General features: G+C 37.8%; 1 protein-coding gene across 1 annotated transcript in view; it reads left to right on the top strand.

Moving 5' to 3' along the window:
* The window catches only part of TEX11 (testis expressed 11), a 325387-nt gene that overhangs the window by 237619 nt on the left and 64333 nt on the right, over positions 1-23435 (top strand). The window contains exons 21-24 of the mRNA XM_032255765.1: positions 9794-9834; positions 11138-11224; positions 13305-13375; positions 14941-15057. Of these exons, the coding sequence (XP_032111656.1) occupies positions 9794-9834; positions 11138-11224; positions 13305-13375; positions 14941-15057 (316 nt within the window). The remainder of the gene's footprint in view (positions 1-9793; positions 9835-11137; positions 11225-13304; positions 13376-14940; positions 15058-23435) is intronic.

Genomic DNA, 23435 nt, shown 5'->3' with positions numbered 1-23435 from the left:
CTGTCTTCCAAATTCCTGTGCCTTTTGCATTCCTTCCTGCCAGCAATGAATAAGGGTCCTGTTGCTGCGTGTCCTCACCAGCATTTGGAGTTGTCAGTGTTTGCGATTTTGGCCATTCTGATAGGTATCCAGTGGTATCTCATTGTTTTATTTTGAATTTTTCTGATGACATATGATTTGGAGCATCTTTTTATATGTGTATTTGTCATCCTATATCTTCTTTGGTAAGGTTTCTGTTAAGGCCTTTGGCCCATTCTTTTCTCCTAAGGCTTTTAGGACCCTTGTGCCAGGAACCTCAAACTAAATACACTTCTAATTATACCACAGTGTAAAGATCCCTGGTGTTTGACCACAGATCCCAAATATAACAAAAGGATCATAATGGTTAAAAGACACTGGCAGATTACTGAAGTCCCATTCAGTCATTAAAAATTTGTCCAGTTCATCACATCATTACATCATGAAATTGTCTCCCAGGGTAAAGCCACTGAGGTTTCCAGGCTTCTATTTGGTCAGATTCCAAAAGCAGGAGTGGTCTCCACAATGTATGGCTTCACCTTTTCAGGATCTGGTATAATTGAGCTAAGAAACAATATCATCTTTTGCCCTGAAACTCTTGAGGTACTGATGTAATATTGGATTTCCCTTACTGCATAACTCATTTGTTCATTTCTTACTCTCATCTACTATTCCTCCTTTTTTCTATTTATAACCAAACTTTTCCACATTTGAAAGAACGCTAGGTGCTGGTCCAGATTACAGGCAATACTAATCTAGCAAATGCCTCCCCCTCAGTCCACTCCCATTTATATAAGGTAGGGTTGTATAGATACAGAATTAGTGGACTATCTTGACCATTAAGCAATGCAGCTGCATTTACTCTTAACCCCACTTTTGCTAGATAGGGTAAAGACACATCCTGCCCACATGAGGCCCTTAGGAATTCTGACATAAAGATTTTAAAATATAGTTAGGTTTCTTGCTTAGGAATCAGCCCTGTTTCCAACACTTGTAGTTGCAGCCATGGTCTTGCTTATGTTTCATCAGGTAGGAAACATAAAGTTGAGCTGATATGAGAAGGAAAGAAAGAAAAAAGAAATATTGTCATCATACCAGTGTCCTACCCCCTTGGGAAGAATTGCAGTCATACTAGCATCCTTCCCCAACTCCTCTTCCTCAGACTCACCAGAAAAACAGAGGAGTCTATCTAGTGGGGACACTTCCTTAGCCCCACCCCCCATATTTAGTATGAACTTGTGAAGGCATGTAAGCCAGTCCTTCGTCCCTATGTCTGCCCCCATTTTAGACAACCAATGTTTCAACTGCCTGTTCCTCTTCTGTTTCTAACTATTATTCTAAGGAGGATATATCTCTGCCCATTGTTGGACATTATGGGTTATAAAGTGTTTCTTGGTCTGACAAACTGTGACTCAGCAGCCTAAATTGGTGCAGTATATTCTGTTCCAGTTCTTTTATTACATTCTGAGCATTTTCATCAACCACTGTGTAAGCAAAGGCCAATTCAGAGTTATTGTCTATTGCTGATGAAACTCATACCCTGGGGCTACCAGCATCAGTCTGACTTGCCAGCTGTCTTCAGGGCTTTCCCCCTGAGGAATCTGCCACATAGCCATCTTAAGTCTCTGCCTCTTTTGTTGGAAAACAGAACAGTTATTGGCATTTTGTGCTTCAGAGGGTACAAGAGGAATACGTGTAGGTTCAACCTATCTCTGTATTGCTGAGTTTCCAAATGGCCACTGATTTCATGGACCCAGGGGGCCACCTTGGGAGCACACAGGGATATCCACTTGTTGATTGTAATCACCTTCCAAATCTGGAAGGATATTCTTTTGATGGATATCAACGTGTCCTACATTAATCCACCCCTCAAATTTTCCTAGTGATTTTCCGTAGAGCCATACATCATATAGACATCCTGTTAATGGGCCAATTTTCCATTTCCCTTCTGTAAGACTATATGGCCAGGTCATTGGCCACTGCCAGTGAGTCAGTCAAAACTCAATCATAGGGGCTTTTACCACTGTTCAATTCTTCCTTCACTGCTGGGAAAACAGCATGTAGTTCAGCCTGCTAAGGTGATTTGTTTTTACCTTCTTTGATCAGATGGTAGCTTTCCAAATAGAGTATTGTTTTTTCACCTTGGAACTGCCAACCATAAATTAAGCAGCTCCTTGTCAGTCAGTTGAGAACTGTTTGTAGGGCACTATCCCAGTGACAGTAGAATGCAGCAACTCCTCATGCAGTTCCAGAATCAGTCCTAGGGAGAATGAGACTCTCTGCTCATGAGTACCTCCTCTTTGCATTCACAGGTAGCATGATCATGTATAAGCCACTTCCATTTTATTATGGAGCTTTTTTGGCCATTGCCCTCCCTGTTAGAGTGTTTTCCCAATATCACCCAAGGCATCATGGGTATTTCAGGTTTGGGGATTTTCCTCCTCCATCCCTCCCATCTTTCCAAGTCTCCAATGTCTATTTTATCACTTTCCATTTCCATGTATACATATTATTTAGCTCCCACTTATATTTGAGAAGATGTGGCATTTGCCTTTCTGCTTCTGAGTTATTTCACTTAAGATAATGGCCTCCAGCTCCAACCATGTTTCTGCAAAAGACATGATTTCATTCCTTTTATGGCTGAGTAGTATTTCATGATACACACACACACACACACACACACACACACACTACCTTCACTTATTCTTCTTTTGATGCTTTTCCTATCTTTATGTAGATCTGAGTTTCTGACCTAAATCATTTTCCTTCTCTCTAAATAACTTCTTTTTAACATTTCTTACAAAGAAATCTACTGGCAACAAATTCCTTCAACTTTCTTTGTCTGAGAGGTTTTATTTCTTTTAATTTAATTTTTATTTTTGGGGGTACACAGATGTGTATATTTATGGGCTACATGTGATATTTTGGTACAGGCATACAATGTGTAATAATCATATCAGGGTACATGGGGTATCCATCACCTCAAGCATTTATTATACCCTTTTAGTTATTTTTAAATATACAATTAAATTACTTTTTACTATAGTCACCTTGTTGTGCTAGCAAATACTAGGTCTTATACATTCTTCCTAACTATTTCTTTGTACCCATTAACCATCCTCACTTCCTTCTACCCTCCACAACCCTTCCCAGTGTCCGGTAACCATCATTCAACTCTCTGTCTCCATGAGTTGAATTGTTTTAATTTTTGGCTCCCACAAATAAGGAAGAACGTGAAGTTTGTCTTTCTGTGCCTGGCTTATTTCATTTAACATAATGACCTCGAGTTCCATACAAGTTGTTGAAAATGACAGGATCTCAATTCTTGTATATGGCCAAATAGTCCTCCATTGTGTGTATGTAGCACATTTTCTTTATCCATTCATCTGTTGATGGACACTTGGGTTGCTTCTCAATCTTGGCTATTGTGAATAGTGTTGCAACAAACATGGGATTGCACATATCTCTTTGATATACTGGCTGTCTCTTCCTTCTGTCCTCTCTTCCTTTTAGTGAAGGTGATTTTCTCTGGTGGTATGATATAACTTATTTATTTTATTTTTTGTGTATCTGTTTTATGTTTTTTGATTTGAAGTTATGAGGCTTGCAAATAATATAACCCATTATTTTAATCTGATGACTTAACACTGCTTGCATAAAAAAATTAACTACTAACAAACAAAAAAAACTAATAAAAATTCTACAGTTTAACTTTGTCCCCTCACTTTTTAACTTTTTGTTGTTTTTATTTATATCTTATGTTGTCTGTGTCTTTAAAAATTGTTATATTTATTTTTGATTGGTTCTTTTAGTCTTTCTATTTAAGGATAGTTTACACACTATACTTACAGTGCTAAATATTGTGGGGTTTTTTCTGTGTATCTAGTATTACTAGTGAGTTTTGTACCTTCAGATGATTTCTTGCTCATTAGCATCTCTTCATTTCTGATTAAAGTACTTCCTTTAACATTTCTTTTAGGACATCTGGCGTTGATGAAATCCCTCAACTTTTGTTTGTCTGGGAAAGCCTTTATTTCTCCTTCATGTTTGAAGGATATTTTTGCCAGATATACTATCCTAGGGTAAAAGTTTTTTCCTTCAACACTTTAAATAAGTTATGCCACTGTCTCCTGGACTGTAAGGTTTTCACTGAAAAGTTTGCTGCCAGGCATATTGGAACTCCATTGTATGTTGTTTCTTTTCTGTTGCTTTTAGGATTATTTCTTTGTCCTGAACCTTTGAGAGTTTGATACTTAAATGTCTTCAGGTAGTCTTCTTTGGGTTAAATCTTCTTGGTGTCCTATAACCTTCTTGTACTTGAATATTGATATCTTTCTCTAGGTTTGGGAAGTTCTGTTATTATCCCTCGAAGAAACTTTCTATCCATGTCTCTTTCTCTACCTCTTCAAAGCCAGTAGCTCTTACATTTGCTCTTTTATTTATTTATTTTTATTATTTATTTATTTATTTTGAGATGGAGTCTCACTCTGTCACCAGGCTGGAGGGTAGTGGATGATCTTGGCTCACCTCCCGGGTTCCAGCGATTCTCTGGCCTCAGCCTCCTGAGTAGCTGGGACTACAGGTGTGCACCACCACACCCAGCTAATTTTTGTATTTTTAGTAGAGATGGGGTTTCACCATGTTGGCCAGGATGGTCTCGATCTCTTGACCTTGTGATCCGCCCACCTCGGCCTCCCAAAGTGCTGGAATTACAGCCGTGAGCTACCATACCTAGCCCACATTTGCTCTTTTAAAACTGTCTTCTAGCTCTTGTAGCCGTCCTTCATTTTTAAAATCTTTTTTTCCCCCTCACTGTGTATTTTCAAATAGTGTGTCTTCAAGCTCACTGTTTCTTCTGCTAGATCAGTTCTGGTATTTAGAAACTCTGATATATTCTTCAATTGCATTTTTCAACTCCAGAATTTCTGCTTGATTCTTATTTCAATTTCTTTGTTAAGTTTATATGATAGAGTTCTGAATTTCTTCTCCGTGTTATTTTGAATTTGAATTTCCTCAAAACAGCTATTTTGAATTCTCTATCTGGATGTTCACATATCTCCGTTTCTCTAGAACTGGTCCCTGGTGTCTTGTTTAGTTCATTTGGTGACGTCATGTTTTCCTGGATGGTTTTGATGCTTGTTGATGTTCATCAGTATCTGGACATTGAATAGTTAGTATTATTGTAGTCTTTGCATTCTGGGCTTGTTTGTACCTGTCCTTCTTGGGAGGACTTTCATGGTATTCAAAAGTACTTGGGTGCTGTGATCTAAGCTGTATCTGCATTAGTGGACACCACAAGCCCAGTAATGCTATGGGTCTTGTAGACTCATAGAGATACCACCTTGGTGATCTTGAGAAAGATCCAGAAGAATTCTCCAGATTACCAAGCAGAAATTGTTTCTCTCTCCCGTTCTCCTCCCCGTTTCCTTCCCTCCCCTCTCCTCCCCTCTCCTCCCTCCCCTCATCCTTCTCCCCTTTCCTCCCCTCCCTCATCCTTCTCCCCTCCCCCCTCTCTCCCTCTCCCCTCTCATCCTCTCTTCCTCTCCCCCTCCCTCCTCTCCCTCCCTCCCACTCCTGAGCTATCTGGCATTAGGGGTATGGTGATACAAGCACCCATGGCCATTACCACTAGGACTGCACTGGGTCAGACTTGAAGCCAACACAGCCCTGGTTCTCACCCAAGGCCCACTGTAACCACTACCTGACTACCACCTGTGTTGTTGGCTCAAGGCCTTAGGGCTCTGCAATCAGCAGGTGGTAAAACCAGCTAGGCCTGTGTCCTCTTCAGGGCAGCATGTTCTCCTAGCCCCTAGGTGAGTCCAGAGAAGCTGTACAGAAGCCAGAACTGTAGTCAAAAACCTTAGAAGTCTACCTCAGGTATTCTATTCTACTGTGGCTGAGCTGGCCATCAAACCATGAGACACAGTCCTTCCTACTCTTCCCTCCACCTTCCACAGGCCCATGTGGAATACTGCCAGGCTACTGCTGATGTTCACTTAAAGCCCAAGGGCTCTTCAGTCACCTTGAAGTAAATGTTGCCAGGCCTTATTTCACCCTTCAGGGCACTGGGCTCCCCTCTGGCCCAGGGCATTGGGGCCCCTAAGATCCCACTTGATGTTCTACCCCACTGTGACTAAGCTGGTACCTAAGGCGTAAGACAAAGTTCTGTTTATTTTTCCCTCTGCTTTTCCCAAGCAGAAGGAGTCTCTCACCATAGCTGCCATAGCTGGGAATGTGGTGGGTCTCACCTGAAGTCAGCACATCTCAGAGTCTCACCCAAGGCCCACAGTATACTCCTTGGGGTCACTGCTGATTATTCATGGTGCAAGGACTCTTCAGTCAACAGGTGATAGATCCTTCCAGGACTGGGTCCTTCCCTTCAAGGCAGTGGGTTCCCTTCTCTCCCAGGGTGTACATCAAACTGTCTTCTAGAAGCTAGAGCCCGGAATGGGGGTCTCATGCCTCTGCCCAGTGCCCTGTCCTATCGTGGATGACCTGATATCCAAGATGCAAGACAGAGTCCTCCTTACTCTTCCCTCTCTTCTTTTCAAGCAGAAGGAAGGGGGCCTCCTTTGGAGCCACAAGCTATGCTACCCAGGGTTGGGGAGGGGTGGAACAAGCACCCCATTAGCTACCCCAGCTGGTGCCTCAGTACGTTGTACCCCCAAGTCCATTGGTTTTGAGCCCAGCTCAGCATCAGGACTTGCATTGCTTGTGGCCTAGACTGCCTTTCAAGTTTAGAGCCCCAGAGCACTTTAGTCCATGATGGTTAGGCTTACTGGAACTCAGATTCCAACCACTGCGATGAGAGATTCCCCATTTGCTATAGCTGGTCCAAATGCTCCCTCTGTTAGCAGGAGTTGGCTGTGTTTAGCCTAGTTTTCCTTCATGCTGTGACAGGGCAGCACTGAGTTAAATGCGAACTCTGATAATCTCTGCACTCTGTCTCTCTCTCAAGTGCACAGATTTCTCTGGACCATACAGCTGCTGGGGGATAGGGAAGAGGTGGCATTGGTGATTAAAGGCTGTCTTTCCTACCCTCTTCAGTTCCTCTTTCAACAATATGAAGTTAAAACCAGGTATTGTGAGTGCTCACCTGATTTTTGGTTCTTATGAAAGTCCTTTTTTTGTGTGTAGATAGTGGTTAAATCTGGTGTTCCTGCGGTGGGGGAGGATGATGGGTGGGCCTTCTGTTCCATCAACTTGTTCCACTCTTGTGTCTGAGAGCCTTCCTTTTCCTTCACTTTTGAAGTATAATTTCATAAGGTACAGAATTCTGGGTTAATGGAGTTTTCTCTCAACATTTAAATAATTTGCTTCAGTCTCTTCCTGTTTGTGTGGTTTCTGAGCAGAAGTGGAATGTAATTCTTATCTTTGTTCCTCTTTAAGGTATTTTTTTTCTCAGGCTTTTTTCACAATTTTCTCTGTATATTTTATTTTCTCTAGTTTGAAAATAAAATGCCTAGATGTCAGTTTTTTTGTCATTTGTTCTGTTTGGTGTTCCAAGGTTCCTGAACCTGTGATTTGATATAGATGACATTAATTTGGGGGAAATTCTCAGTCATATTATTTCAAGTATTTCTTCTGTTCTATTATCTATTCTTCTTCTTCTGGTATTCCCATTACACATATGTTACACCTTTTGTAGTTGTCTCATAGTCCTTGGATATTCTGTTCTGTTTTTAGTCTTTGTTCTCTTTGCTTTTCAGTTTGGGAGGTTTCTGTTTATATAACCCCAAGCTCAGATTTTTTTTTTTCCCTCAGCTTTGTTCAATCTACTAATAAGCTCATCAAAGGTTTTCTCATTTCTGTTACAGTGTTTTTGATCACAAGCATTCCTTTTTGGTTCTTAGGATTTCTATCTCACTGATTACTTTGCTGATCTGCTCTTGCCTGCTGTCTACTTTATCCACTAGAGCCCTTTCAGTAATTATCCTAATCATGATCAATTATCATAGTTATCTGAAATTCCCAGTCTGATAATTCCAACATTCCTGCTATGTCAAGTTCTAATGCTTGCTCTATCTCTTCAAATTGTATTTCCTGCCTTTTAGTGTGCCTTCTAATTTTTTCTTGAAAGCTGGACATGTGCCAGGTAAAAGGAACTACTATAAATAGGCCTTTAGTAATGCGGTGGTGAATTGTGGGGAGAGGAGAAGCATTATTTTATTTTATTATTTATTTATTTATTTAAGAGATGGTGTTTCACTCTGTCACCCAGGCTGGAGTGCAGTGGCATGATCATGGCTCACTACAGCCTTGACCTCCCCAGGCCCAAGTGATCCACACACCTCAGCCTCCAGAGTAGCTGGAACTGCAGGCATGTGTAACTATATCTGGCTAATTTTTTAATTTTTTGTAGAAATGGGGTCTCACTATGTTGCTCAGACTAGTCTCAAACTCCTGGATTCAAGCAATCCTCCCACCTTGGCCGCCAGAATGCTAGGATTACAGGTATCAGCCTCTGCACCTGGCTGGGAAGCATTCTTTAGTCCTATAATTAGATCGTGGTCTTTTAGTGGACTGTGAACGTTACAAGTGCTTCTCAGGTGTTTTTCTCCACCATTAGGTGGGACAGGATGGCTAGAGTAGACTGAATGTGAGTATTTCCCTTCTCCCAGATCAGTTAGGCTCTGACCACAGAAGGTCAGGCTGTGGTTAAGCAGTTTCTCTTGGGGGCAAGACTTGTTAAGAACAGATTACTCTGGCATGTTTTAAAGTATTTTGTTTTCTCTGCCCCCTGCAAGATACATAAAGAGATTTTGCTTCAATATTGACTGAATATCTAACCAAGCTCCTGGAGGCAAAACTCACAAAATTGTGGAGGCCCCTCTGTGACTGGGTTCTCCTGAGTCTTTTAACTCAGACTTGTCCACACTGAGCCTCCAGTGATTTGTCAGTTATGCTTCAGGTTTTCCTACTCTGGCACTGGTTCCCATGGTGGTTTCCACTTCTGAATCTCTGCTCTAGTACACTGTGACTCCCTGTCTTTGTCTGTCTGTCTCTCTAATCTTTGTGGCAGCAATATAGCCTTTTTCCGTGCCTCTCTTATAGGTCTAAGAAGAGTTAATGACTTTTCAGTGTGTTCAGCTTTTTACTTGTTAGGACAGAGTGGCAACTTCCAAGCTCCTTACATGCACAACTAGAAGCCAGAAGTTCTTTGTTAAATTAAAGAAGTTTGGCAGAGGGGTCAAGAGACCTGGGTCTACTCTTTTCCTCATCTTTAAAATGATGTGTCTATACAAGATAAGTAGTTTTTTAAACTGCATTTCTCAGAACCCTGGAAATTTCGTGGCATTGCCTCAAGGACTTCCAGGAATGTGAAGCTCCAAGCCTCCACCCACTCCTTGTTCAACCACAGCAGCTCAACTTTTATCTTTAATCTTTTCTTGTATATTAGACTTTTATACAATTTTATTTGAAATAGGGTTCTAGTTCCCCCTCTTCAGAAAAAGCTTATAAATCACAGAGATCACCACCTGCTTTCAAGCATTATGACTCTACAATATAAAACCTTGTCAGTTGTTGAAATCTTTTGCTGAGAGTATATGAAGAAGTAGAAGAGAGAAAAAATATGAGGGCACTGGGAATGAGTAACTGTACCCTACAGTGAGGAAGAAGATTGTTGAAATGATAGATTGAAGTCCTGAGTAAAAAACTTAACAATTTTGCATTTTCTTAGCTCAATTCTCAGGCACAAATAGTGTCCCTTTTTAGTTAGGTTTTGTAGTAAAGATTTGGAACAGTTGGAAAATATTCTTTTCTTTATTTTTAGAATGAAAGAAATGGATCGACTTTTGACTTGCCTGAATAGAGGTAAATAGCTCCCTGGTTATATTCAGTCCTTCTTCTTGCCTCTATTCTCTATTGAATTCTCTGAGTACACTGGGCACACTGACTTTAACCTTATGTTTGAGTTAAGCTTCATGCTTCTTATTAATGTTTGCTACAGGAGTCTATTTTGGTTTCTTCATTCACAAGCAGAGAAAAGTGTGTCATCATTAGCATTCATCTCCAAATGTGATTTCAGCTCTGTTTTAATTCCTATTTGTTTTAAGGACATCTCCTTCCCTCCCGTCCTCCTGCTCTTTTTTCCTTCCCTTTGTCCTTCCCCTTCCCTCCCTCCTTCCTTTCTCTCCCTTCCTCCTTTCTCTCCCTCTTTGTCCCTCCACCTTTCTTTTCTAGTAGCCACTTGATCCTAATCTAAGAAGTGAACAGGTGAAAAAGGATCAAGACAAATAAAAATACTCCGAACCCTGCTGGTTTTCCATACCCTCTGAAATCAAATTCAGATTGTATAGTCTCTTATTTTGAAGCTCTCCACCCAAGTCTGTACCATCTCCCTTATCTACTAATAATTTTTCCCTGTCCACTTTATTCAAGCTAATCTCCTAGCTGTATCGCATTTCTTTTTCCAACTACATGCCTTCTTACATGGCATCCCTTTTAACAGATCTCCCATTTTTACTGTCCATGTACCTCTTTCCTTATGTCCAAAACACACCAAAAAGTTCATATCTTAGAAATTCTATCCTGCTTATTCCAGTATTTCAATTTATATCTCAAATGCCTGTCAACAGGGTGTTAAACATAGCAAAGTGGTTTAGAAACCAAACCACTTCTTTTCAAAAGAAAAACTTTGCTGGATGTCATTCTTATTTCTCAGAAGGACATGGGGTATGTAATAAATGCTTTCTGATAATGATAGCATGTTCTGGTTCTGTCCTGAGCTTGCTGGCTCAGTAAATATTATGCCAGCATATTGATACTCTTCCAATTCTCAGTCTCTAGTTCAGTCTTTTAAACAATTGTTTCTATTCTTTATTTCCTCACATGTAAATCATATCTTTCCACCTCAGGTGGTGAATGATTGCACTAATTAAAATTATAAATCTCTCCAAAGACATGTTTGTTCCCCAGAGTTTGAATTAACAACTTCTTGGAACTTGGTAATGCTTTTTGTCATTTTAATTACTTTTGGTATGCACCCACACACATATACACAAAAAAGAACTTTCTAAATTCAAACTCCTGTGAGACTGTTCTTAAAGCAGGATTAAAGAACTTTGTTAGAGTATAAGATTAAACTCTCAGTATCAAATTTTCCTGTTTGATGCAGCCTTTGTGAAACTTTCTCAGCCTTATGGTGAAGAAGCCTTCAGTTTGGAGTCAAGAGCTAATGAAGCTCAGTGGTTTCGAAAAATGGGTAAGAGGAAATTCTGTGGCTATGGGAAACATTGTGGGGTGGGGGAATCAGTCAGATGTGATTTCAAAATCTGGATCTTTCATTTGTAACTCTGGGTACAGTGGTAACTTGCTTAATCTGTTTTATTACTTATAAAATGGAAATAATTATATATACTTCATATAGTTATTAAGGGTTTTAAATGAAACAGCATATGTACTTGGTATCATAGTAGATTCTCAATGGACATTAGTTGTCTTCCTTTTCTGTAGGAATGAGTCTAAGATTAAACTAATGAACAAACTGTAACTACAGGTCCCCAAGGTTATACTCCTAAACTTGGTTTGAAATACTTATTTATTTCTAAATGTGATTGACCAAAAATAAACTATATACAACAATATGGATGAATCACATAATGTTGAGCAAAAGAAGCCAGACATTGAAGAATACATATTGCATTGTTCATTTTATTTATAATTTTAAAAACAGGCAAAACTAATATATGGTGTTAGAAGTCAGGATAGTGGTTATCCTAGAAAAGGTGTTGGACTTGAAAGTTGTAGGAACTTCAGGGTTTCTGGTAGTGTTCAAGATCTTTCTTGATCTGTGTGCCAGATGCATGAATATTTCTACTTTGTGAAAATTCAGTAAGCTGTACAATTATGAGTTGTATAATACACTTTATAATGGCTCTATTTCAATAAACATGATTTTAAAACTTGTGGAGGCGGCCAGGCGCAGTGGTTCACGCCTGTGATCCCAGCACTTTGGGAGGCCAAGGCGGGTGGATCATGAGGTCAGGGGTTTGAGACCAGCCTGGCTAATATGGTGAAATCCCATCTCTACTAAAAATACAAAAATTAACCAGGCATGGTGGCATGCACCTGTAGTCCCAGCTACTCAGGAGGCTGAGGCAGAAGAATTGCTTAAACCCGGGAGGCAGGGGTTGCAGTGAGCTGAAATCATGCCACTGCACTCCAGCCTGGGCGACAGAGTGAGACTCCGTCTCAAAAAAAAAAAAAAAAAAAGAGCAAAAAAAACTTGTGGAGGCTATTACTACAGTAACAAGTAAGCATGAGGAATTAAGCAGCAGTGCCACAAAGTGGACTGATTCTACATGAACCTTTCCCTGCTTTATGAGGTTTAATAGGGCTTTAATCCTAGGAGAAAGGGAATGAATACAGAAATCTGACTTCTAAGAAATCTGACTTCTAAGAAACAAATAAAGAAAAATAACAAACATCTAAAATATAGACAAGTTGGATGACTTTACTCTTTTGAAGGTTTGAAAAGGTATGTTTTTTACTGCATTTTAATTTTGATTTTCCAAGGGGAACATGATGCTGACTGTTATCTGATGAGGGCTTCTACTGCTCTTTGGAAGATATGAATCTTTCCAGTAATTTTTCTCAACTCTTGATTCTAGTGTACCTTGTTCTTTGCTGAATTTTTACTTTAACCACTGCGAGTTGGTGAGCTCTATCCATGTTTATCTTCATTTTTCAGATAGATTCATGTCAACTAAGGGTTTTTTTTTTTTTGAGACAGTCTTGCTGCCCAGACTGGAGTGCAGTGGTGCCATCATAGTTCATTGTAACCTCAAATTCCTGGTGTCTAGCGATCCTCCCACTTCAGTCTCCTGAGAAGCTGGAGCTATAGGTGTGTGCCACCACACCTGGCTAGTTTTGTTTTGTTTCTTAATTTTCTTGTATAGATGGAGTCATGCTCTGTTGCCCAGGCTGGTCCTGAACTCCTGGCCTCAAACAATCCTCCTGCCTTGGTCTCCCAAAGTTCTGGGATTATAGGAATGAGACACCAAGTCTGGCCTCAACTAAGAATTCTTATTGTATGTCCTCAATTTAAAAAAAATTCACCAGTACCTCTCTTGGTCATTGGTCTAGTATTGAAGATTAGAATTGATAAGAGTCTCTAAATTTACCTGGAAAAAGTTTCTTTACAAACCTAAAGTTAATTTTGTACACCTTGAGTAACCCCTTACTAGTATGTTAATATCAAAGGTATAAATAGCAGAAATTATAGTGGTACAGACTAAATGGTAGATTTTCATATTATTGCATTATTTCATGTCAATTTCCAGCTTGGAACTTGGCTGTGCAATCTGACAAAGATCCAGTGATAATGAGAGAGTTTTTCATACTTTCTTATAAGGTAAGTTTCTTTTAATAAGTATCTCATGTATGGACCACAACAAGGCTATAAGCACTATGGCTATAGTAAAGGGCTAAATATAGACTGGGATTGTCTCTTAATCTAGGAATTTTTAATATATATATAAGCAGAAATGACCTAAGAATTTGTTTATATAGAGAGAGGGTGTGTGTGTATGTATGTGTGTGTATACACACACGCATAAACACACACACACATATACACACACACATACACACACATATATATTTGTGTGTATATATATATATACACAAATTATGTTATATAGGGTATAACATAAGAATGTGGGGCATATCTCTCTATACCAAAATATCAGAAACACCCATCAGGGAGCCTAAAGTTCTACCATTTAAGACTTATTTCTTTGCCTTTGAAGGGATTTCAGCCTCCCAAAGTCCTATATTAAAATGTAAATATCTATAGGAAGGGAATACTCTTAAGTAGTTGTTAATTACCAACATATTATGAAGACTTATGGGAATAAGTTTATAAGAATATAGAATAAGTATCTGGGGACAGCAGGGGCTGAAAAAGGAGATAAGAAGCTTAAGCCTCCTTTATAACTTTCCTAGAGCAGGTTCTGTGTGTAGTGATTTGTGAGTTTGTTACTTAATTCTAAGCATTTTTAAATAGTCGTTGGCCTCCAAGGTAGAGGTTAAATGCCAGAAAGAATACCAAGTATTGATAGGGGAATAAAAGAAAAAGGGCTAAAGAATAGTCTTCATACACATTCAGTAAACAGTATGATATGTTGAGATCAATTAAATGTTAAGAATTTTAGAGCTAGAAAGAACTATAAAGATTATCTACCACAACTCCTTCATCTCACATAAGAGTAATCTGAGACCTAAAGAGACTGGGTGTCTTAAAATGCTATTAATTTAATAACAGTAATGATTATGATCACTGAATGTTTCAGGAGATTAAGAAACAATCTTTGCAAGTTTAGACATAACTGCCATTTTAATTAAGTGAAATAAATTGGTTTTAGTTTTGGTATTTGTCATGGGATTTGTAGGATTGGCATGTAAGAATCCAAATGGCCTAGAGTTTTATTGTAGTAGCTGGGAGTTTTTCCTAAAACTAGGCAATGTTAATGATGAGGTCATGCCTAATGCCTGTCAATATCTGACAATGCCTCTTTCAACCATGACAATTTATGTACTAATTTTGGCTCTATTCAATACAAAGGGGGAAATCTATTTGCCAGGGAAAAAATCACTTAGAAATTGCAACATAAACCAAGAAGTAAATCACTAGATAGAAATACAAGGGCAAATGATACTACTTGTCACTGGAAAAGATAGTAAAACTGTGAAGAAATGAAGCTTTTTGTCTCTAGGAAGGTATTAAAAACAATGGAAAGAAATATAAAATTAAAAGCATAAATCAGCATTATAGTTTATATCATTTATGTGGTGACATGTGCTTTTCCAGCTGAATTTTCTCATTCAGACAGGAAGTTGCTGATTTTCATTCTGATTGTTTGCGTTCACCTGGCAGAATTCTCACTATTCATTGATGCTCTGGTTCCTTCTTATCAGATGTCCCAGCTTTGTCCTTCTGATAAAGTAATTCTGATTGCACGGAAAACATGTTTACTTATGGCAGTTGCAGTTGATCTAGAGCAAGGGAGAAAAGCACCAACGACTTTTGAACAGGTAATGTGCAACCTTCAAAGAAAAGACAAGAATTCAGTGTGCTATTTGATATGTTTGCCTTCCCTGATGCAGTTCTTGATTCTCTTTAGAGAATCCTTTTTTCCACTCCAGCAGCATCTTGATTTCAAAAGTTTGTAATGGCTAATTCCTTCGTAAGCAAAGGTTATTTTTGGTGTGGCCTCTTCTTTTAAGAAGATTAAGTATCTCCTCTTTTAAAATTCCCCTTCCTGAATTGCTTGAACCAGGGAGATGGACGTTGCAGTGAGCTGAGATCATACCACTACACTCCAGCCTGGGTGACAGAGTGAGACTCCATCTCAAAATAAAAATAAAAATAAATAAGTTTTTAAAAATTCCCCTTCCTATGGACCACTCTTTCCAAAAACGTTTTTAAATATTCTTTATCTTCATTGTCTGCCTGTGATTATATATGGGTGTGGACCCATTTTTGTTTCTTTTCACATCTTCTAAGGAAGAACTCATCTATTTCCATAGCTTTGATAGCCATCTGAAATTATTACTTATCTTGTTTCTCTTCTCTCGATTGTATTTGCTTTCTTTGTCTCACATCCTTAAATATCTCATTAACTTAATTTCTACAAGACAGAATTCCTTACATTTGCCTGAATTTCCCTATCAGGTTCTTAAATGTTATCCGTTTTAGAAGCTATCCAGATCACAGTCTCTCAAGCACCAGATTATTGATTTGCTTTTAGCTGTACCTTTCTTCTTTCAATCTAAGAAAATTATCTCCAAATCAGACCAGTAGCATTTTTGTATGATTTTTAAGATCTAGGTCTCTCTGCTTGGTTTATCTTACCTGGACAAAGAAAACTTCCTAATTTCCCATACTTGTCAGCTTCTGTCCTCTCCAAGTGATATAAACCCCTTGCTGTTTATTTTCTTCCTCCTATTAATCTCTTCTTTCATATTGTTCTTTGGATCTGGAACAAACTCTCACCAGATCTCTGCCAACTATTTTGCTTCTTTTTCCTTCCATTGTTTAGTTCAGCTCAAAAAACATTTGAGCACCAGACACCTTTCTAGGTACTGGGGATACAGAGATAAAGAAGCCAAAGTTCTTGTCTCTGAGGAGTAAAGGGGACCCTCTTTTAGGAAGTATTTTTATTTTAAAAGAAGGTGAGAAAAGACTCTACCTGCCCCAGAGCAAAACAAACAAAAATTCTATTTAACAGGCAAAGGTAAATGTAATTTAATTCTCAATAGGGACTTTTGCTTTACTAAAAAAAATAACATTTTATTTTTATATAGTACTTTTTAATTTCTAAAAGTTTTTCATTTTGCTTGGTAATCCTGAGTTTGTTTAATTTTTTATCTCAGTGAATGGAGATCAAATTGATGTGAAAGAACTTTCACAAACTCTTAAGTACAGTCATTATTTTGTTTGTTTCTAACTACTGTTCTTTTTTATTCTGTGTTCTTTCTTATGTACACCTCTGTGTTTCCTAAGAAGTCTCTAAACTAGTAACCCTTTTGTAATCTTCTTTGCTTTTGAAAGGATGTCTGTTTAGATAATTGAAGATGCACTTCTGCCTTTTATCATCTAAGTGATGAATCAGACCATGGTACTCTGTCTCTCTAAAGAATACTTGTTGATTTCTGTTGTATACATCTGCTCCCTGTTCTCTAAACCCTCATAAATGGGAATATTTCCAAATAAGTAGCTGATGAAGGAATATAGATGGACTGCACAGTTTAATCAACATTGCCTCTACCCTTCTGAGTATGAGTTAGGGGAAAGTGAGGGATAGGTAAAAACAGAGTAATTGTAATTTGTCAAGGAGCCACATCTTTTTCCTAGAGCAGGAGTGGGTAAACTATTGCCAACTGGCCAAATCAGGCCCCTGGCCTGATTTTATACAGCCTGAGAGCTAAGAATAATTTTTATATTTGTAAAGGGTTGTAGTTGAAAATAAATAAAAATATGTAAAAGAGAGTGTATATGGCTAGAAAAGCCTAAAATATTTACTGTCTGGCCTTCTATACAAAAAGTATTGTTTTTTAACAGACTTATTGAGGCATAATTCACATAACTTACAATTCACTCATTTACAATTTATTGGTTTTTAGAGTATTCTCAGAATTGTGCAACTATTGATGCAATCTAATTTTAGAACATTTTTATCACCCTAAAAAGAAACCCCTTACCCATTTGGCAGTCACTTCTCATAGCCTGCCACCAGCACTAAGCAACCATTTACTTTCTGTCTCTATAGATTTGCTTATTCTGGATATTTCATATAAATGTCATCATATAGTCTGCAGTCTTTTCTGACTAGCTCCTTTTTATAAATGCCTAAATAATGTTTTCAAGGTTCTTTGTGTCATAGCATGTATCAGTGTTTCATTTCTTTTTATGGCTGAATAATATTCCATTGTATAAATATATCACATTTTAAAAATCCATTCATCCATTGATGGACATTTGGGTTGTTTCCAGTTTTTGGCTATTATGAATAATGCTGTATGAACATTGATATACAAATTTTTGCATGGACATAAGTTTTCATTTCTTTAAATATGAGATATACCTAGGAGTGGTATTGCTGGGTCATATGGTAACTCTATATGTCATCATTTGAGGAATGCTGGAGTTTTTCAAAGCATCTGTACCATTTTCCATTCCCACCACGAATGAGGATTCTAATTTCTCCTTGCCACCACTTGTTGTTATATCTTTTTAATTGTAGCCGTCCTAGTGAGTATAAATTGATACCTCATTGTGGTTTTGATGTGCATTTCCGTGATGACTAATGATGTTGAGAATCTTTTCATGTGCTTATTGGTCATTTGTGTATCTTGTTTGGAAAATATCTATTGAAGTATTTTTGAATTTATTTATTTAGAGACAAGAGCCTTGCTCTGTCACCAAGGCTGGAGTTCAGTGGCACAATCTTGGCTCACTGCAACCTCTGCCTCCCAGATTTAAGCGATTCTCCTGCCTCTGTCTCCCAAGTAGGTGGGAATACAGGCACACGCCACTGTGCCCAGATAATTTTTGTATTTTTGTACAGATAGGGTTTTGCCATGTGTCCAGGTTGGTCTCGAACTTCTGACCTCAAGTGATCTGCCCACCTCGGCCTCCCAAAGTGCTTCATGCTCATTTTTAATTAGCCTATTTGTCTTTTTACCATTGAGTTGTAATAACTCTTTATATATTTTTTATACTATACTCTTATCAAATACATGATTTGCAATTATTTTCTCCTATTCTGTGGTTTGTCTTTTCATTTCTTGCTAGTGCCCTTTGAAATACATTTTTAATTTTGATGATATTCATTTTATTTTGTTACATCTAACACCATTTCCTAATCCAAAGTCATGAAGGTTTACCTCAGTGTTTTGTTCTAAGAGTTTTGTATTTTCAGCTTTTACATGTAAGTCTGTAATTAGTTAATTTTTGTGTATGGTGTAAGATAGGGGTCCGACTTCATTGTTTTGGATTTGACTGTTCATTTGTCCCAGTATTTGTTGAAGACTGTTTTTTTTTTTTTTCCCCATTGAATTATCTTGGCACCATTGTTGGAAATCACTTGACCATAAATGAGAAGGTTGATTCTCAATTCCGTTCCATTGACATCTATGTCTATCCTTAGGGCAATACCACATTGCTTTGATAATTACATAGTAAGCTTTATGTAGTAAGTTTTGAAATTTTGAAATACAAAGGTGTTAGTCCTCCCTGTTTGTTCTTCTTTTTAAAGGTTGTTTTGGCTCTTCTAGGTCCCTGGAATTTCCATTAAGACCAACTTGTTGATTTCTGCAAGAAAGCCAGCTGTGATTTTGATAGAGGTTGCATTGAAACTGTAGATCAGTTTAGGGAGAATATTAAAGCCTCTGATTCATTAACATGGAATATCTTTCCGTTTATTTAGGTCTTTAACTTCTTTCAACAATGTTTTGTAGTTTTCAGATTATAAATTTTACACTACTTTTTATAGTCTATTCAGATTTTGTGTTTCCTCTGGAGTCAGTTTTAGTAGTTTATCTTTCTAGAAATTTATCCATGACATCTAAGTGATCTAATTTGTTGGTTTACAGTTGTTCATAGTATTCCCTTAGAATCCTCTTTATTTTTGTAAGGTCAGTAGTGTTACCTCCTAATTTTAGTTATTTGTGTCTTCTCTCTTTTTGTTCTTAGTCAGTATAGACAAAGTTTACCAATTTTGTTGTTCTTTTCAAGAACCGACTTTTGATTTCATTTTTTCTATTGCATTTCTAGCCTCTGTTCCATTAATTCCCACTCAAATATTCCTTCTGCTTGCTTAAAGTTCAATTTGCTTTTGTTTTTACAGTTTCTTAAGGTAAAACCTTGGGGTTACTGATTTGAGATATTTCTTTTTTTTAAAAGATAAACTCATCGCTTCTCGTCCTTTTGGCTAAGATCAAGTAAAAGATAAACTTTTCCAGCTATAAATTTCCCTTTAAGAACTGCATCCCATAAATTTTGGTATGTTGTTTTTTTTTTTTTTTTTCATTCATCTCAAAGCATTTTCTAATTTTCATTGTGTTTTCTTATTTGACTCATTTATTTAGGAATCTGTTGTTTAATTGTTACATATTTGTGAATTTCCCAAATTGTTTTCTCTTGCTGATTTTTAATTTTATCCCACTGTGGTCAGAGTACATACTTTGTGACTTCAATTATTTTACATTTATTTGAAGTTTGTGTTATGGCCTAGCATGTGAGCTATCCTGGAGAAAGTGCCAGGCATGTGTGCTTGAGAAGAATGTACATTCTACTTGGGTTAGTGATATGTTTTATGGCTATTAGGTCTAATAGGTTGATAGTGTTGGTCAAGTGTTCTATATCCTTGATGGTTTCCTGCCTACTTATTCTATTCATTACTTAAAGTGAGCTATTGATGTCTCCAACTAATAAAAGTTGAATTATCTATTTCTTCAATTCTATCCATTTTTGCTTGATATTTTTGGGTCACTGTTGTTAGGTGCATATATGTTTGTAATTGCTGTATATTCCCAATGGATTGGCTGTTTTAACATCATAAAATATTCCTCTTTGTCCCTAGTAAATTTTTGTTTTAGAGTCTAATCTTGTCTTATATTGGTAGTGTTACTCTAACATTCTTATGATCAATTTTTCCATCCTTTCACAATCAACCTATTTATTTATCTTTGAACCTAATACATTTCTCTTGTAGACAGAATGTAGTTGGATCATCTTTGTTTCAATATGATAATCTTTGCCTATTATTGGATTGTTTAATGCAGTCACATTTAATATTATTTTTATGGTTGAATTTGCTTCTGCCACTTTACTTCTTGGTTTCCATACGCCTCATGTATTTTTTATTCCCGATTTTCTCCTTTACCGCTTTCTTTTGCATTAAGTGAATGTTTTCTAATGTAACATTTTAATTCTTTTTTTTCATTTTCTAAAATATGCTTTATTATTTATCTCAGATAAATTTTTGTAAACCAATGGTAACTATGTAAATAAACAAATGGAAAATACATTATTTTGTCTAGTAATGTACAACCACTCTAGTAAATGTCCAAAAGGAACTCAGAGGTGGTCAGGGCTAATTTTTTTTGTAGTGTATCTACACTGTCTTTTTTTTTTTTTTTTTAATTACATTTTAGGTTTTGGGGTACATGTGAATGCAAGATTGTTGCATAGGTACACACGTGGCAGTGTGATTTGCTGCCTTCCTCCCCATCACCTATATCTGGCATTTCTCCCCATGTTATCTCTCCCCAACTCCCCACCACCCACTGTCCCTCCCCTCTTTCCCCCTGACAGACCCCAGTGTGTAGCGCTCCCCTCCATGTGTCCATGTGTTCTCATTGTTCAACACCCGCCTATGAGTGAGAACATGCGGTGTTTGATCTTCTGCTCTTCTGTCAGTTTGCTGAGAATGATGGTTTCCAGGTTCATCCATGTCCCTACAAAGGACACGAACTCATCGTTTTTGATGGCTGCATAGGATTCCATGGTGTATATGTGCCACATTTTCCCTTTCCAGTCTATCATCGATGGGCATTTGGGTTGGTTCCAGGTCTTTGCTATTGTAAACAGTGCTGCAATGAACATTCGTGTGCATGTGTCCTTACAGTAAAACGATTTATGGGATTGCTGGGTCAAATGGAATTTCTATTTCTAGGTCTATGAGGAATCACCACACTGTCTTCCACAATGGTTGAACTAATTTACACTCCCACCAACAGTGTAAAAGTGTTCCTATTTCTCCACATCCTCTCCAGCATCTGTTGTCTCCAGATTTTTTAATGATCGCCGTTGTAACTGGCGTGAGATGGTATCTCAATGTAATTTTGATTTGCATTTCTCTAATGACCAGTGATGATGAGCATTTTTTCATATGTTTGTTGGCCTCATGTGTGTCTTCTTTTGTAAAGTGTCTGTTCATATCCTTTGCCCACTTTTGAATGGGCTTGTTTGTTTTTTTCTTGTAAATCTGTTTTAGTTCTTTGTAAATTCTGGATATCAGCCATTTGTCAGATGGGTAAACTGCAAAAATTTTTTCCCATTCTGTTGGTTGCCGATTCACTCTAATGACTGTTTCTTTTGCTGTGCAGAAGCTGTGGAGTTTGATTAGGTCCCATTTGTCTATTTTGGCTTTTGTTGTCAATGCTTTTGGTGTTTTGGTCATGAAGTCCTTGCCTACACCTGTGTCCTGAATGGTTTTGCCTAGACTTTCTTCTCGGGTTTTTATGGTGTTAGGTCTTATGTTTAAGTCTTTAATCCATCTGGAGTTCATTTTAGTGTAAGGTGTCAGGAAGGGGTTCAGTTTCTGCTTTCTGCACATGGCTAGCCAGTTTTCCCAACACCATTTATTAAACAGGGAATCCTTTCCCCATTGCTTGTTTTTGTCAGGTTCGTCAAAGATCGGATGGCTGTAGATATGTTGTGTTGCCTCCGAGGCCTCTGTTCTGTTCCATTAGTTGATATCTCTGTTTTGGTACCAGTACCATGCTGTTTTGATTACTGTAGCCTTGTAGCATAGTTTGAAGTCCGGTAGTGTGATGCCTCCCGCTTTGTTCTTTTTGCTTAGAATTGACTTGGCTATGCGGGCTCTCTTTTGGTTCCATATGAAGTTTAAGGTGTTTTCTTCAGTCCTGTGAAGAAGGTCATTGGTAGCTTGATGGGAATAGCATTGAATCTGTAAATTACTTTGGGCAGTATGGCCATTTTCACGATATTGATTGTTCCTAACCATGAACATGGAATGTTTCTCCCACCTGTTTGTGTCCTCTCTTATTTCGTTGAGCAGTGGTTTGTAGTTCTCCTTGAAGAGGTCCTTTAAGTCCCTTGTTAGTTGTGTTCCTAGGTATTTTATTCTCTTTGTGGCAGTTGTGAATGGAAGTTTGTTCTTGATTTGTCTCTTTTTAAGTCTGTTATTGGTGTATAGGAATGCTTGTGATTTTTGCACATTGATTTTGTATCCTGAGACTTTCCTGAAGTTGCTTATCAGTTTCAGGAGATTGTGGGCTGAGACGATGGGGTCTTCTAGATATACAATCATGTCGTGTGCAAATAGAGACAATTTGACTTCCTCCTTTCCTATTTGAATGCCCTTTATTTCTTTTTCTTGCTGATTGCTCTGGCTAGAACTTCCAGTACTATATTGAATAGGAGTGGTGATAGAGGGCATCCTTGTCTAGTGCCAGATTTCAAAGGGAATGCTTCCAGTTTTTCCCCATTCAGTATGATATTGGCTGTTGGTTTGTCATAAATAGCTTTTATTATTTTGAGATACATTCTGTGTCTCAAAGTTGCAATTCTTGCCTCTGATAAAATAGACTTTAAAGCAACAATGATCAAAAGAAGCAAAGAAGGACATTACATAATGATTAAAGGATCAATGCAACAAGAAGAGCTAAAGATCCTAAATATATACACACCCAATACAGGAACACCCAGATATATAAAACTTATAAAGAGACTTAGACTCCCACACAATAATAGTGGGAGACTTCAGCATCAATATTAGACAGATCAATGAGACAGAAAATTAACAACGATATCCAGGACTTGAACTCAGATCTGGAACAAGTAAACTTAATAAACATTTATAGAACTCTCCACTTTAAATACACAAAATACACACTCTTATCAGTATGACATCACACCTACTTACAGATTTAAATGAAATATTGGTTGGCTGCTTGTTTGTTATTTTATTCCCTCATTTTTTTTCATGTCTCCATTATTAAGCACAATTATAGGCATACCCATTTTTAGACTGCATTCTAGCCCGGGCAATAAAGCAACACTCCCGTTATCTCTCCCTCTTCCTCTTCCTCTTTCTTCCTCTCCTTCATTCTCTCTCTTTCTTTCTTTCTTTCTTTCTTTCTTTCTTTCTTTCTTTCTTTCT

This window comes from Sapajus apella, unplaced genomic scaffold, assembly GCF_009761245.1.
Source record: "Sapajus apella isolate SASKATOON/1434 unplaced genomic scaffold, GSC_monkey_1.0 scaffold91, whole genome shotgun sequence".
NCBI classification, from domain to species: Eukaryota; Metazoa; Chordata; class Mammalia; order Primates; family Cebidae; genus Sapajus; species Sapajus apella.
This window is presented reverse-complemented; position numbering and strand designations above follow the sequence as displayed.